This window comes from Agrilus planipennis, unplaced genomic scaffold (genome assembly GCF_000699045.2).
Source record: "Agrilus planipennis isolate EAB-ADULT unplaced genomic scaffold, Apla_2.0 scaffold9, whole genome shotgun sequence".
Taxonomy (NCBI): domain Eukaryota; kingdom Metazoa; phylum Arthropoda; class Insecta; order Coleoptera; family Buprestidae; genus Agrilus; species Agrilus planipennis.
This window is the reverse complement of record NW_020442467.1, coordinates 2,579,607-2,597,994: the sequence shown is the minus strand read 5'-3', so window position 1 is coordinate 2,597,994 and position 18,388 is coordinate 2,579,607. Positions and strand designations below refer to the sequence as shown.

General features: G+C 34.1%; 1 protein-coding gene across 4 annotated transcripts in view; it reads left to right on the top strand.

The window, feature by feature from the left end:
• Positions 1-18,388, top strand: part of LOC108735532 (mitogen-activated protein kinase kinase kinase 13) — a 71,286-nt gene that overhangs the window by 16,834 nt on the left and 36,064 nt on the right. The window contains exon 1 of one of the 4 annotated variants that reach the window (XM_018467531.2): positions 16,589-16,956. The exons of the other annotated variants lie outside the window; for them this stretch is intronic. Within the exon in view, the coding sequence (XP_018323033.1) occupies positions 16,886-16,956 (71 nt within the window). The 5' untranslated portion in view covers positions 16,589-16,885. Of the gene's footprint in view, positions 1-16,588; positions 16,957-18,388 lie in introns of those variants that run through there. 4 annotated transcript variants of the gene reach the window in all.

The window sequence follows — 18,388 nt, the reverse complement described above, 5'->3', positions numbered from 1 at the left end:
TCGTTACCTTGAAAAAAGAAAACGACCACGTTTAGCATCTTTTCTTGATATATCCGGAAAAACAGGATTGTAATTCGTTCAAGATATTATTGTAGGAACAAGGTGGATGGTAGAGGAACACAAACGGTAACTTTATTGTGGCATTGAGCTATTGTTGAGTAGCTTTCTACGTGTTTCAACCTGTTTAGTTTGAATGTCAGGTGCGGGTCTTTTACCTGTCTTCGAAGGGAGTGTACTGACTCACTACTGATGGCCACTATCATGCTGTTGAAAAGAATATTAATTTGTATTCCAGTCTTTACAATTTGTAAATCCTATTGCCTGTTTTCTAAGAATGACTAAGAATGAAAGTCGATGTTATGATAATGTAGGTAGATACGTATTTAATTAATATTCATGAAATTCGGATGTACCTAGAATTCATTAGAAAAAGAGGTTTATTAAAATTTCTTCAGTGTAGCTACATAACCTACACAATATAAATAGATACTTACCTACCTACAGGCTCCTAGCGAAGTATTCTGTTTTTGAGGAAGGGGGGGGGTGTAACCTAATAGCCAATTGTCGTACTGTATTTTTCCAACTGAAGTATTACACTCACACGCTCAAAAATGTGCATTCATAAACAAAAAAAAACGATTATCAAGCATTAATGCTAAATCTATTTAATTTCATCACACTACAGATTACCTCAAGTTAATGAGGTAAAACTGGTTGTTGCTGCTGTCATAGCCTCGCAGGGAATCGAACAGGTAAAACTTTTTTAAAATATTGATATTAATAGAAGAAATATCGAATACAATAGGTTACTGTAGAATTCGCTTGTGTTTAAGTCAAGAGCATCGCAAAGGTTTTTTTCGGTTTTTATCATCGACAGGGTTGAAGTATCTCATCCTTAATGGTCGAATTTTTAAATATTTTAAGTAAACTAATTTTTTTTTCGTTCAAAGCCACCGAAAAGCTTGTTGGCCCTGAATCGCTATCATGAAGATACCGGTTCGTCTCCGGGTCCATCTGCCCTGACCTATGTTTTTCTGTGGTTTCCTTGGATCACTTAGGTAAATGCTGGGGCAGTGGGGTATTTCACAGATAATTTTTCACTCTCTTGTTTTTATTTCGTCCGTCTCATCTTTCTCACTTCGACCACTACCCATCCATTTCCACGATTCCTCGAAAGAGGCTGAAGAGGATCTACCACCCTATCCTCCGGCGTAGTCTAGATTAGTAGCTGGTGGGAATTAAACACCTGTTTTTTTTTTTCATTTTATTCACGTATTCGTCTTTTTTACAGTAAATATTCTGTACGTACTTGTTCAGTGTTGATAAAAGTACCATTTTCTAGTAAGTCACTCTTACAAAATTTGACCAATAGATCTAAATTGCTTATATTTCCATGGCTAGAGAGCAAACAGAAAAAAGAAGGTGGAATACTTTTGTGAACCAAAAATCTATTCTGAGTTTCTGAAATAAGGGCTGTAAAAATGGGATATTACGATAATACACTATTCTGAATCCATGATATTTACGTTTACATATTTATTTGTCTTCGGAATGATTAGTGCTATACCATGATTTTCACATATTGCTTTCGCTTTAGAAAAAAGTGTCTCAAACTGAGCGTATGCACTNTCTCACAGAGAGACTGAATGAATAAAACTGAAAAATTGAGAGACTCGAGACTCTCGTAGAAAGACTGGGATCTCTGAAATATGTTGAACATAGAAAATTTTAACCACGTCTATCGAGGCACCACTTATTAAGAGATTCGAGCCTCTCGTTCAGAGACTGGATACGAAATGAGGATCTCTCTATGAGTGGCTCGAGTCTTTCGTTCAGTTTTTTTGACAGCTGTTTCAGCGACACCAGAGAGACTCGAGTCTCGGTTTCAGAGACTCTGAGGGACATTTTTATCTCGGGTTTCTAAGGATGTGTGCGTAAGCATCAAGTGGTTTAATACATTTTCTTAATAATTTCTTCTGAGTTTTACGAAGAGGTTTGAGAGATACCAGTTGAAAACAAAATAAAGATTTCGGGAACCCCAAAAATAATTTTATATACCGTTTTCGTTCAAATATCCGCGTGCTCATTAAAATTGGACGAAGAAATAATGAAGAAAAGTGATAAAAAAAAATTTATTGGGAATGATGAAGTTTCGCCGCGATTTGGTAGCCGGCTCCGGGCACGTATTAATTCCCAGATTTCCTTGTGGCGAATTGAATTTGGGAATGGCATGTGTGTGACCTTTTCGATGTTTGCTTTGCACAAGAGGATCACGAATGATGACCGCTGCTATCGTCAAATTCGGCTCGTGGATCACCGGGGGAATTGAGCTGACGCAACTTTTAGTCGGGGATTTTTGCGAGGAACATCGGCCGACAGGGCGGGCTTAGGGCACCCGCCCTGCTAAATAGATGAGCCCTCGTTGTACCAGCGCGCATTCTCCTGACAAACTAAATCTTTGTTTCCGATTTCCATTGAAGTTGACGCATTTATCTCCCTTCATAAGAACACGTAGGTATTAGGTATTTCGAGGAATTAAATTACTTGTTTGTTTCTAAATAATATTCAAACATGTTAATTCCCATTTCGATCTAAATGGGGTAAAATTAGAGATGGTGTACGTGTTCTGCCATATCGAATTTATCGGAAAAAGACAAGAAGCAACCTGCCACAATGGACCAGCTTTTTACGTTAAAGTCTTTAGTACTTAATATGAAATATTCTCAATTTTTACCCACTACACACTACCTCAAATTAATGAGGAAAAATTGTTGCTGTTGTCACATCCCTGCCGGGAATCGAACCCGAACTCTTTGGCTTTACGCGCCAATGCTCAACTCAACAACAATTTTTCCTCATTAATTTGAGGTAGTGTGTAGTGGGTAAAAATTGAGAATATTTCATATTAAAACTAACTCACTTCGGGAAGATTTCTACATTGTATGTATAAAATACATCTATTAAACAGCCCAAATAATGGTTATGTGACGTGTGTGTTGACCTGCAATTGTTTATAATTTTAGTGGATGATAATAAGTGTTCCACAAGTGATTTTATTCCCAGGAATCACTGCAATTGTGTTTGTAAGATACGCTCAGGTGATTTTCTTGAATGGGCATATGTACAACGTACACACACGAACAGCTATTTCCGACAAGTTGGCGTGGGAAATCTTTTGTTTGAGCATTAGGTACGTTTCTTCCACCTCCTATATCCTTAATGTTTTCAGCGTTATTAACATAGCGCAGTTTATCATTCCGCAAAATACAGCAAATGCTTCGTTTGATCTTATCCAAATTAAAAAAAAACATGTTTGTATTATTTTAGTTTCTAGTTTTATGTTACGCTAGCGGTTCTAGCTCGACCGTTTTTTGTCGACTTACCTTGCAAAAAGCCCATTATTGTTTTAACAGAATAATATACAGCCTGTGTTTACTCTGGAGGTNAGAAACAGGCGCAGCATTCACGATCAGTTAGATGAGCGAATGAGGAAAATGCTGAATCAATATGCTACAATCAAAGATGTAATAAACTCAAGTTCTTTAATATGTTCAGGGTGTTTCTGAAATAAATAGGAAGCTTGCAGGAGGTGATAAGGCACTACAAAACAAGAAAATTATGTAAATGTAAAAACGTGGGAGCTGGTAATTGATCCATCTAGGATTTCTTTTGTATTTTTGATTCATACATTGTTTGTTATTTGTTAGATTATGTGAATGTAATTGTCATGTGTATGTTACAATTATTTTTTTATTCTTTTAACGTTATAGGCTTGCATGTATGCAGTCAGTCGAACTTATTTCAGTAGGTCAGTTTATTACTGTCATATAGGTCAGTGTAGAATAGTAGTTGTTACAATGGCGTTTAGTCCGACAGAACCTTGCGACATGATACTAATTTACGGTGAATGTGAACACGAGGCCAGTGCAACGAACGAATTGTACCTACGGTTATCCATACTTCTAGAGAAAACTTCCTCAGCGGCAAACCGTACAGAGATTGTAACGACAATGCACACCCTGCTTGTGAGGGTGTATCAAACGCCAGTGCAGAATACTAATGATTTTCACGATCCGACAGTGTGATGATCGCTGCAAATGAAATACGTTAAATGCCGGACGTTTTTCGCAGCTCAAAAATAATTTTGGTAGATGTTTCAAAGCCTATCTTCTGGCACGGAAGTCTTATATTGCTAATTCACGCCCCGGACCGGCTTCAGATTATAACGTCTTACGGTTTTCTTATAAATTTCGTTGCCGTTTAATCACGTTGCTATACTCATCATGGGATTCTCTATTGTATGTAGTTGACAGCCTCCGAAGTTGCCACAGATTTTTCCTGTTTTCTTTGGGCATCTTTTAAGTTCACCCCCCAAAGTCAGACCTGAAAACGCATAATTACAAAATTACAATTGCAGCTCTACAGCATCTATACACTGGTCGCTCTTTTAATGATAATTAAAATTGTGATTGCCAAGAAGCTTGAATAATACACTCAGTTTCATGCAAATAAAGTTTCTAATTATTATTTATCAATGCGATTTGTAGTAATAATATGATACATACATATACATATATAGGCGGTATGTATGACTCGAAGTATCTTATGTCATATGTATTTATGTACGTATGGTATGTATCTAAAGAAACTGTTGGAAGAGTGATGCTAGTTATACATATGTAATGATTACTTACTTAAAACCCTTTAAACCTTTATGTTTTTTTTTTAATAATGAGAAACATAGGTATGTTGTTATGGAGAAACGATACCTGATCTTTGAATTTTGATTTGATATTAGTTACATGTTATCAGTGTGTGTAAAGGTTGATAAACAGATCCATATCGTTCTGCAAACATTGATATCGAATGGATTATTGACCGAGCACACCTGCAAAAATTTCGTTCCTTGACGTTGCACTTGTTCCGTAGACAAATACCAATATGTTTTATCGCGGTGAAAACAGAAACTATAGTAAAACCGATACTAAATATTACTAATACGAGTCCTTTTAGATAGATCTTACACAAAAACAGTCCTACAAATACATAAATTTTTACATTTTTGGATTCTATGATCAAAATAACAGAGAGTTTCATTAAGGTTTACCTCACCTAAACCCTAAGGATTTTGAAATATTTTGAATTTTGTGAATGTGTAGTAACAAATTTAACTTTTAAATTCTCAACGTGTATTTAAAGCAAATTTAAATTGACTCTTTTGTATCGCCACTGTGAAAAATTGTCTAACGTATACCACTTCTGTTTTATGTAATTCTGACTTGGCTAAATGTCATAGCTGACTTGATAAATTAAATTTTACAACATATTAGAGGCAGAAACGGGAGTTAAGAGGAGTAGAGGTAAACCTAGATTACTGTTCGCAAATACTTAAAGATGTGCGATGTTCTAGTTTTAGGGAAATGCGAAGATTAGCTTAGGGTAGGAAAGAGTGGGGGTGCGTGCCCATCCAGTTTTAGGACTGACGACCTAATGATGATGATGATAATGAAGTAGAAAAATTCCAACCGATCCTTACTATCTTCAAGTTCGACTTTTCAGCTACAGTTTTTGTGTAATTGCATAATTATCATTGTAAATGGTTTTATTATTGTTGTTCTTACAACACTTAGAACTGACGACTTTATATGATGATGACGCTGCACTGTACTTGCAACATACTAAAATTTCAAAAAAATCAGAAGTGTGGTCACTGCAGTAAACAATTTCCAAATTTATTTATGAATCAAATCGAAACGTTAACAAGGATGATTTATATAATTGTTTATATTTATAGATAGGTAGACAATGTATACTATTATTTCAGGAAAAAGTTTTTGGTTGGGCCCTTTGCGCTCCGGGGATCCGAGGCCTTAGGCATGTGGGATTGGGATTATAATGAACTCATCACGGAGAGCGGTGTTTGTACCATTATCAATTAGCGCGTTGGTCTTGAGTTTCTGCGATAAACTAGTTATATCTTGGGTAATTTTGCAGGATATCAAATTTTTTCCGAAAGTGGAGGTTTTCCTTTATGTATGATGATAGGACAATTTTTCCAACTTATTATTATTAATTAAAATTCTTATTGCGAAACAACGTACGTCTCCGTAATTTTTTGATAATTTTTTACTATATACACTAACAAAATATCGAGGAATGACTTGTCTATTCTATAGGTTTGACTCACGTCTTTTGGTTAACACTGAAATCAATTCTGATTTCGGCTTTTGATTGATGTATATTTAGTCAATTTTTGGAGTATTTAAAGTTAGTAGTCAAATGTAGAAAGAAAATCAATTTCAGTGTTTGTCTAGTATATTCTAGATGTTGAAGCCACTGAAATGAGGCAGTCAGAGGCCGATTTGTCTATGCACGTGTTTTAGAGGCAATGCAACCGGGAATATCAAGGAATTTCGAAAAGTATGAAGGAATTTAATTGTCACAATTAAGTATCGATTTTTTAAAAAATATCTTGAATTTATTTATTTTTTATTAAGAACGAAGACATTAACCATCAACCGTATTGGTTTTGCCAGTACCCACAGTTGCCCAGCAAAATCACTATATGTACTAGACATTTTAATTTCTTCCTTTAATCTTTAGAAAAGTGTTTGAAAACTTTTCAGAAAGTTAATTTTGGGCTTTTTTTTGTGATAAATTTTCATGCAGCACATTATGGTATAACTTTTAAGAAGGGAAATTTATGGATTTATTTAAATAATGTTTAACCTATTTTTGAAAACACGTAACAAAACTGGAAATAATAAAAAAGAAAGAACACACAGAGAAAGAAGAAATGAAAGCAGAATAGGTCCTATGAATCTAATAAAAAAATCGGTTGTCTGTAAAGTCAGTTTACTGACGATAGTTGAACGTGACAACGTCATAAGAAAATACTGATGGAATGGTTTCATTTTTCAAAAGAAAATTTTAATTTTATTTGTTTGATAGATATTTTGTATGGATATAGAGAAGGAGGTAAATGGAAATGTATTATTGTATAGCAGCTGTCCACGCGGACGCATCGCTCACTCAAGTAGGAGAGAGACAGATGTCGAACGCTGCCGAACGCGGAGGCCGATTGTGCCTCTTTGTCGCTCGTTCCGCGCTCTCGCTTGCACTTCAAGCCTTAAATGGAACGCCTCAGAGCGAGGTAACGCCGCATGAGTCATGTTTTTTAGTGCGTGCGGCCGGCTCCATCGAATTATAAGACGTTGTCACGTCAAAATTAAAAAAAATAATGGAAAGGCGAGAGAATTAAAAATATTGGAGAGAAAAATAATAAAAATGCATAGAACGAAAAATGAAAGTACCTATAATTAAAAATATAAATATGAAGGAATGGATGGAGCACTCCTACAAATAAATAATTTATTGGGAGGAACAATGGCAGAAGAATAATGAAAAACAGATGACGGGTGATTTTAAGGGGAAATTTATTTGTGTATGTTAAAATACGCTATTTAAAATATAATGCATAATGCTTTAATGAAGCCATTATCTGTAGATATAGCAATTTTTTAAAGTTTTACTGTATAATGTGTATATTTTAAACATGACGTGCGCATTATTGTATAGACTGTAAATATTATTATATTTGTATATTTTACTATTAAATCAGGATTTAATACTCTCAGACGTAGTACGTACATCGATAACATTGAAATGTTGTTATTATCGTATGCTATTATTATTTTATTCACAATCAGTTGTTTATAGAAATGTTATCTTTTTGTATTGTTGCAAAGAAAAAACAAACTAGCTAAATGCAAAAAATAGATACAAAAACAAAGATACCAGAAATAGGCTTGCAATAAGCATTGTGACGAGACAAACTTACATTAAAAAGTTTGATAAATATTTACAACATACTAGAGATTACCGTTTACATAGAAACACCGCTGTAGACAGAGGGGGTGGAGTTAAAGGATTGAAACCTTTCCCTTCCTGAATTTTGTGATAAAATTTAAAGCCTATCTTAAAATGATTTAATAAATAGAATATCAATATCAAAAGCTATTGAAATTATTATAAAATAATATATAGTACATAAAGGGTGAGTCACGAACATTTCCCGCCACTCAAGGAGTGCGTTCTGGAGCTCATTTGAAGAAAAAAGTTCACATTAACGAGGGTTCGATTTTCAAAAATAAGCGAGTTATGACGAATTGTAAATTTTAGGTTTTTATTCTCCAAAATATTTAAACTTAAGTTTAATTTACAAAATAGATAATTACAAACACAACAATAAACACAATTATCACGCCAGTAACATATTTCATAATAGATTTTCAAAATGTCCGCCACTTACTTCAATGCATCGGCGTCAAGTCCGGATTCCTAGCGAGTCAATAAATTGATCCACTGTGACTTATCCAGTGCCCAGGGTATAATGGTGATTAAGACGGGCGGTCAGTAATTGCGAAGGGTGCGGAAGTGCACCATCCTGTTGGAAGGGTATACATATCTTCCATAAGATACAGCAGTTCTTCCTCTAATAAAAGATTTCCCAATTAACGCTACACACAAAAATGAATGACCCAGTCAGGGTGGTTATCGATTTACCGCACAACACATCACTATCATCACTACATAGTATAAAACAAAGTCGCTTTCCCGCTTTCTGTCCCTATGTATGCTTAAATCTTTAAAACTACACAACGGATTTTGATGCGGTTTCTTTAAAAGATAGAGTGATTCAAGAGGAACGTTTATATGTATAATACATGCACAATATAGTAGGGAAACACTAATAATTTTAGAGGTTTCTAATGTGATGTTGTAAATAAACACATTTTTTTGCGCTTACATTGCAAACGCTGGCTGAACCCTACGAGATAGATCAAAATAATGTACTACAATATTGTACATCTTAAAAGGGTCTACAAAAAAGTCCGCCATGGTATATGTCTATCTCTTAGGGATAACCCACAATAACAATTTTTATCCTTTACTTTTTATGAGAAATAATGACTTATTCACGAAGCAATTGTAGGCATTACAGCATTAATTCTTATCCAATTAAGTACCTTAAATACATTGTGCATTTAATATAGATCAGTATGGCCCTTTACAGCATGTAATTTAAATGAATATTTTCGAAGATATTACAGATTTAAAATGCAGGGACATAGCAGTTGCGGCGGTACCCGGCCGGGAAGCCGGTTTGTATTGTCTAATGACAAAAAAAACTGTGAATGTTGTATATAAAGACATTCTGTAGTATATTTAGTATGTTCAGGGGGTACCTTTTGAAGATTTCCCCTTTTCAATAATCATCTAAACAAAACAAAAATATATTTAGTATCAGCATTGCACCCGTGCGAAGCTGGGGCAGGTCACTAGTTGACACTAAAACGGTGCTGAAAGTTGCTGTTAACTATTAACAGTTAACAGTACCATTTGGATTCAGATCAAACATAACTAGTTTTTTAATAAATTGTTTTCTATGTTGACCCCTCCCTCCCAAACTTTGCTGTATATTGTATAACACAGAGCCGGCCAAACTCCAAATCTACTGTCGTGCTTTTTCCTTGTGACCCAAAAGAGGCAGGTATAGTGTCGAACGATACCTGTCTGTCTTTCTCCATAGCCATAACTAGAAGGCTTGCTTATAGAGAGGGATTGATTACGGAGGACGAGAGACAGGCATCGCTGGCATACTGTATAGTGTGTAGAATCCTTGAACTACTGTGGTATTATGTGAGACTGAAATTGATAAAAGAACGAAGTGAATTTTTGAAATGAAAACAATAGTGTAAATTTAGTTTGCTAGCTATAGATTAAAAATTTTGATGCAACGGAATTATGTAAGGCCTCATAATGGAATAACATTGTATATAATGATCCCGAAGTAATTTACCAGATACACACAGGTATGTGTAAGATTCTAGATAGTTCGGTCATTACAGCAATTGATACAGTCTGTAGAGGAGGCAGGTATTTAAGAAGAACCGAACTAGGAAGTGGAGGAATTGACATACATTGTGATTTGTGTGCATTGTTTCGGTTGTTAAGCTAAAACGTCGATCAAGCATTAAGGTGTCGTTGGAAAGCATTTTAAGAGTTCTGTATTGGGCATAAACTAATATTCGGTTTTGACATTAATAACTACGGTTAATAGTTCATTCTCACCAACGTTTCAAACCACATTAACTGTTGTCATTTAAACATTAAATTAATGAAATTAATAAGTTGTTGTTAATCAAAACCCAATATACCAACGTCATCATCATCATAAGGTCGTCAGTCATAAGACTGGTTGGACACGCACCTCCACTCTTTTCTATCCTGAGCTAAACTTCGCATTTTCCTAAAACTAGAACAACTCACATACTTAACTATTTGGGAACAGTAATTTAATCTAGAGCTACTTCTACCCCTCGTATCTCCAGTTTTTGCCTCTAATATGTTTCTGACTACACCTTCATGCCTAAGAAGATCTCCTACCTACCTATCTCGCCCATTCCTTATTAACTTCCATAAAGTACTCTGTTCTCCTATTATTTCTAATACCCCTTCATTTCTAACCTTCTCTATCCACGGTATCCTCATCATTGGCCTGTAACACCACATTTCGAACGCTTCTAACCTTTTCTTTTCTGTAGCGCCCACCGTCCATGTTTCGCACCAGGACAGCGCCGCGCTCCAAACATACACCTATAACAATCTTTTTCAAATTTTTAAATTAACCGTTCGAGAGCATAGAAGTGACTTTTATTTATTGAAGGCGATTCGACCCTGCGCTATCCTCTGCTTTATATCCCTACTACTCCTTCAGTCCTGACTTATCTGACTTACAATCAGCCACTTCTTCTAATTTTTCATCTCCTATCTTCGCTGTTTTCCTACTTTTTTTCCCTTGCATACCAGTATTTTTCTTTTACTTTTATTTATTTATATACAGTACTGTTTTGTTAATACCGCTTCCATTTTATTTAAAGCTATCTCTAACTCGTCCTTGCTAGATGCTAATACTGCTATATCATCTGCAAATCTAAGTATATTAATAATATACCAACAAGCGACAGAAATTACAACATACCTACTAATGTATTGTTGGTCACGAGAAAAATAAGAAATAAGAACTATATGGAAATAATAAATAATTTAGTATAGTACTCAATAAATAATGCAAATTAGGACAAATGATCTATCCCAATATAATCTTAATTATCAATTTCTATCAAGAAAGGTTTTTGTTTTACTTCTTAAATTATTATTGCTGATGTTTTTTTTTTTCGTTTGGTGGAATTATCGGGCACTATCGGCATCATTATCCACTACTCTGCTGGATCCCAAAAATTTGGCGGATCCACCGGGTACCGAATCCAAATCGGGCACCCGGCCCATCTGTAGCATGCAACGTATTCTCTCAAACATTTGTCAAAGTTATTTATTATAATATAGAATATTATAAACCATATTCCTTTATGATGGGGAAATGCAAGTCCAGTCTAGGTAGAAATAAATATAAATTATTTTTTTTCCCGTATATATGTATTATAGATTGGTTTTAAGACTGTATTCACAAATGTCACAAAATCAACATGACTTATTCTTTATAAACAGAATAGTCGAAAGAGAACTTAATTTATTTATTCGTTTGAAATCGTGTTATGGCTTTTGGTTTATTTTGGTTTATCAACGGCATACTTTATAGCAAGAAAAGAATGAACATCTTCTGAAGAGCACAGAAGATATGCCGTAAAATCCGTTAAAGTTATTATATAAATCCATCGTAATTATTGCTTATTGTTTACTGATTTGTTTGTTGTGAGCCATCAGTAAGAATAATTGTAACAATTTGCTTCAGTAGCGACTCTGATATTTCTTGTAGCAATAATAAGACAAGAACAAGGAAAAACAAGACAAGTTTGTAAAAAACTAATTATTTATTAGTCTATCTCTATTTCTCATGTCGATATTTCTTTATGATTATAATACCCATATAAATAGATAGGAGAAACATGCATCCTCCGAAAAAGCTCGTTATGGGAAATTGGGATCAGTCTTTTTTTCATTTATCTACAACTTCTAAATGCATGTAAAGAAACTATGTATTATTAATCGATTCATTATTATTTGAACCATTGTTCCAATAATAATAATAATAACTAAGGTTTAGCAGATGCCAGATTACGGCAATTCGATTAAATACATATTAAACCCGAATTAGGCCTCAAGGAGTACATTAACTTTTATGTTACCACGTTGTTTGGGAACGCTGCTATTGAATGAAGACAATAACCTATTGAACCGTGTCGCACTTTATTGTGATGAGGAAAGACGAAAAAATTAACATAAAGCTAATTGCCTGCTTCTTAGTAGTTTGCCGAGTAATAAACGATTGTATATACATATATTTACGAATACAGGTAAGAAAAACATTGTTCATAAATAGAACAAGTATGAACTATTCAGCGTAGCATTTTATAAGTTATAGGAAACTTGTGATGACAATCTAAAAAATTTATTTCTTTGCATTTGAGATAGATAATAAGCAACTTAAAATTAGGTAATTTTCTGTATTTATCTACATATAATAAGGCCGTATTTATAAAGATAAAACATTTACTTTCAAGTAAATGGTAGAAGTAAAAGCTTTTGCTACAATTACACAATTTATTTACACGAATTATTATTATTCTTAAAAACACTATTAAATTATTGCTAAACTTAAGTAATTATTCTATTTATTTACACTACTGTTGATATATCACTATTCACTGCGCTATTTATTTCACTTCAATCACTGTCAATTTATTTCTCGATTCACTTCTGCAACGGTCAAATTATTACTACCTCTCTCGGCGATCGTCTCTTCCTTTAAATACTTTTTTGCTTCCTTTCGGGAACCTTCTCGAACCGTCCGGAAAAGTACCTTTTTCTTTGACCTGTTTACCTGCTTTCCCAGAACGCAGGTACGACACACGTTTACAAATACGGCGCACATGGAGAAAGGCGCCCGCGGCTAGTCGGCGAATCGATAAGCCGCTCACACACACGTATGCCCGATCGTACACAAACACGCTCGTGCTCGCTACAATAACATAAAAGGTACAGATTAGCCGCTACCGATTTCGATAAATTAGTTGAAACTTGCATTGTGCAATTAACGTGTTTGTGTGTGTGTATGTTCCGTGACAGCTCTTTATTTTATTTGTTTAATACATTCCTGATTTACTTGTGCATTGTTGAAAGTTAACAAATTGGAAATTGTTCGCACAATAACGCAGAAATATTTTCATTTTCTGCACAGGTGACACGGCTGCTCCACGGGATATGCGCCAAGAAATCTTTCTCAAATCTAAATAACGTTTTAAAATCTGATTTTCGTGGTGTACATCTTAATTTGTTGTATTTTCTTGTATGTAAATGTACCATATCAGCTGTAACAAGCACAACACTGGGACCACACAACTAAATATTACTAATACGAGTCCTTTTAGATAGATCTTACACAAAAACAGTCCTACAAATACATAAATTTTTACATTACAAGCTGTGTGATGCCTGGGCAGCTACTGAAAAGTTGAAAAGAGCGAAAAAAGTTGTTGTGAACCTTTCTTTTTTTAGAAGCAAATCCTTTCCTTTTTGAGCAGATGCTTCTATTTATAAATACAAATTATTATGCATTTTTTGGAAGCAAAAGGTCAGGCTTCTTTTTATAAATACCACATATTATCTTAAAAATGTGATATTTGTAACGGAAAACAAATACATGACTTACATTTCAGTATTTGTTACATTTTTTACTTTTTTTCATGATTGAATCGCAGTGGCAGTTTGAACATTTGAGAAAGCTCAAGGGCAATTCAATTTTGAGGGAATGTATGCCCTTTTCGTACTTCCCATTTTTCACGTTTTCATCCCTATTGCTCTGCTATCCTTCGTTATCTAAAACTATATTCCATCTGAAAGGCGTGAAATGCTGCTTCCATACAGTTATGATTTAAATAATCTGTTTTTCTAGTTAAAATAAATGTTTTCTTTTATTTTTAATATTATTATCAAGAAATTGATACCCTCATGCTTATGAAGAAGTATCCACAATTACAATTTGAGAAAGTCTTTTCTTTTGTCGCAGTTGTTATATGGAAACATTACAACAGAAAACAACAAATTAAATTATATGTTGAGGCCTAAACCTACAACATGTCAGTTAATTAGAAAATTGAATTGAAAGGTCAGAATTAAATATGGAAAGCAAAAAAAGAAACAGGCGCAGCATTCACGATCAGTTAGATGAGCGAATGAGGAAAATGCTGAATCAATATGCTACAATCAAAGATGTAATAAACTCAAGTTCTTTAATATGTTCAGGGTGTTTCTGAAATAAATAGGAAGCTTGCAGGAGGTGATAAGGCACTACAAAACAAGAAAATTATGTAAATGTAAAAACGTGGGAGCTGGTAATTGATCCATCTAGGATTTCTTTTGTATTTTTGATTCATACATTGTTTGTTATTTGTTAGATTATGTGAATGTAATTGTCATGTGTATGTTACAATTATTTTTTTATTCTTTTAACGTTATAGGCTTGCATGTATGCAGTCAGTCGAACTTATTTCAGTAGGTCAGTTTATTACTGTCATATAGGTCAGTGTAGAATAGTAGTTGTTACAATGGCGTTTAGTCCGACAGAACCTTGCGACATGATACTAATTTACGGTGAATGTGAACACGAGGCCAGTGCAACGAACGAATTGTACCTACGGTTATCCATACTTCTAGAGAAAACTTCCTCAGCGGCAAACCGTACAGAGATTGTAACGACAATGCACACCCTGCTTGTGAGGGTGTATCAAACGCCAGTGCAGAATACTAATGATTTTCACGATCCGACAGTGTGATGATCGCTGCAAATGAAATACGTTAAATGCCGGACGTTTTTCGCAGCTCAAAAATAATTTTGGTAGATGTTTCAAAGCCTATCTTCTGGCACGGAAGTCTTATATTGCTAATTCACGCCCCGGACCGGCTTCAGATTATAACGTCTTACGGTTTTCTTATAAATTTCGTTGCCGTTTAATCACGTTGCTATACTCATCATGGGATTCTCTATTGTATGTAGTTGACAGCCTCCGAAGTTGCCACAGATTTTTCCTGTTTTCTTTGGGCATCTTTTAAGTTCACCCCCCAAAGTCAGACCTGAAAACGCATAATTACAAAATTACAATTGCAGCTCTACAGCATCTATACACTGGTCGCTCTTTTAATGATAATTAAAATTGTGATTGCCAAGAAGCTTGAATAATACACTCAGTTTCATGCAAATAAAGTTTCTAATTATTATTTATCAATGCGATTTGTAGTAATAATATGATACATACATATACATATATAGGCGGTATGTATGACTCGAAGTATCTTATGTCATATGTATTTATGTACGTATGGTATGTATCTAAAGAAACTGTTGGAAGAGTGATGCTAGTTATACATATGTAATGATTACTTACTTAAAACCCTTTAAACCTTTATGTTTTTTTTTTAATAATGAGAAACATAGGTATGTTGTTATGGAGAAACGATACCTGATCTTTGAATTTTGATTTGATATTATTTTCATGTTATTAATGTGTGTAAACGTTGATAAACAGATCCACATCGTTCTGCAAACATTGATAGCAAATCGATTATTGACCATAGCGGTAATGTACACCCTGCGTGTGAGGGTGTATCAAACAGCAGTGCAGAATACTAATGATTTTAAAGATCCGTCAGTGTAATGATCGCTGCAATGAAATACGTTAAATGCCGGACGTTTTTGCGCAGCTCAGAAATAATTTTGGTAGATGTTTCAAAGCCTATCTTCTGGCACGGAAGTCCTACATTGGTAATTCACGCCCAGGACCGGCTTCGGATTTTAACGTGTTGCGGTTTTCTTAATAATTTCTTTGCCCTTTAATCACGTTGCTATACCCACCATGGGATTTTCTATTGTAGGTAGTTGACAGCCTCCGATGTTGTCACAGATTTTTCCTGTTTTCTTTGAGCATATTTTAAGTCCCCCCCCCCCGCAAATCAGCCCTCAAAATGCATAATTACAAAATTACAATTGCAACTCTACAGTATTTATACAGTGGTCGCTCTTTTAATAATAATTAAAATTGTGATTGCTAAGAAACTTGAATAACACACTCAGTTTCATGCAAATAAAGTTTCTAATTATTATTTATCAATGCGATTTGCAGTAGTAATATTATACATGCATATATATAGGCGGTATGTATGACTCGAAGTATCTTATGTCATATGTATTTATGTACGTATGGTATGTATCTAAAGAAACTGTTGGAAGAGTGATGCTAGTTATACATATGTAATGATTACTTACTTAAAACCCTTTAAACCTTTATGTTTTTTTTTTAATAATGAGAAACATAGGTATGTTGTTATGGAGAAACGATACCTGATCTTTGAATTTTGATTTGATATTAGTTACATGTTATCAGTGTGTGTAAAGGTTGATAAACAGATCCATATCGTTCTGCAAACATTGATATCGAATGGATTATTGACCGAGCACACCTGCAAAAATTTCGTTCCTTGACGTTGCACTTGTTCCGTAGACAAATACCAATATGTTTTATCGCGGTGAAAACAGAAACTATAGTAAAACCGATTGTTATTACATTTGGAAAGTATCGTGTTGCTTTCCGTTTTATTAGTCGGTCGCGCGATTTCACGCAGTCAAGGATATACAATAGACGCACGTAGACGGCATACGCTCATTTTTGTTCGATTGTTGTTACGGATGGCGGTTATATTTTTACGAGTTTAAAACATCTAGATTTTGGATGAGTGCGAGTGTTATGAATTACATAGTGAAAGTTAATGTTTTGATATAAACGGAATTAAGTAAAACCACAAGTGCAAAATGGTGATGGTAACGGTGAACGATGGAAAGATTAACAAGGATAGTAATGCTGTTGGCAATGAAATAAACAGGTACCTATAGGTATAGTTGTATGTCTAATAAAATTCATCTAAATGTTAAAATACAAATTATGTAGTGAAGTGCATTTTAAAAATAAAAAATAATTGTTATTACTTCTTTATTGAACAAGGAATCAGTTAAGTACCTAATTTATTGGGGAATCATGATCGTTTGAAAACAGGTTTTAAGAGTTATTTATAGTTCAGACTTTCAAGTATATCTTCTTTTTATAATAAACATTATAACATAGGCATTCATATTATTGCTGTAATATTTCAATTACAATGCTAATGCTACTTGTAAAATGAAAAATTTGTGACCTACCACCGGTAAAAGTGACACTGATTGTAAAAATAATTATATTAGATAGGTACCTAGCTATTACGTGTCTTTTGTTACTCTGAAAAAAAAAGAATGTTTCTTTATTAAGTTGCTATTTAACAGTTATTCGAAAAGAGGTTAAAGTTCACGTTCGGTAGTTGTGTTATTTCTTATACGTACTTCAATCTCTATCAGTTGATAAAGCCTATGCTGTGAGAAAAATGTACTTATCTTACATATACGTACAGTAAACAATATTTGAAACATGTTGTAACTAGTTACGTATAATTATATAAGAATCTAATGAGACGGTGTCTTATTACTTGATTATGTAGCTGAAAGATATGAAAGCAGCTGTTAGTAGGTAGTATGTCACGGAATGTAAATAATTAACTTGGTTTTTATTAACAATAACCGCATCATTCGGTTTAAAGTGATAAACTGCAGGGAATTTGTAGTAAACAGTAAATAAATAGGAAAACAACTTAAAGATTTTCATTAAACTTCTGTTTTGTTTCTTAGATGATGTGTATGTAATACTAAATTGGACAATTGTTTACCTTAGAATGGAACACGTTAGGTTTATAATTTATACGTTTGATTCGGTTTTCAGGGTTCTATATAGGGTCGCCACCTTTTCAGAAGGTTAAAAAAAAGTACTCAGCATAAAAATATAGTATTTTATTTTTTGTTTTTAGAAACATTGTTTGTTACACCTAGCAGCCACTAACAAATTGCTGTCGCTCTTAAATACATTAATAGCCTCTAAATATGGCAAAGATTTAAGTAAATTAAAAGTTCATTTTTAATTAGTTTAAATGAAGCTTTATTCCTGTCATCCCACCACATTGCTTTCATAACATTCTCTTTCTGTAAATGCTGAAGTGGCCGAAACGGACACCAAAAGTGACACTACTTTGAACAGATTTGGGAAATCAGGTTGTTCCGTAAACATGCCTTGCCATTTTTCTGTGCAATATTATTGATATAAAAATACTCTAAATTTCGAATAATCGCTTACAAAATTACGATGTTTATTTAAGGCCTTAAATAAAGAATTTTGGCGCACTTTATGTGTCTTGTAAAGTATAACGTACGCACAGTCGACATAGAGTACAATAC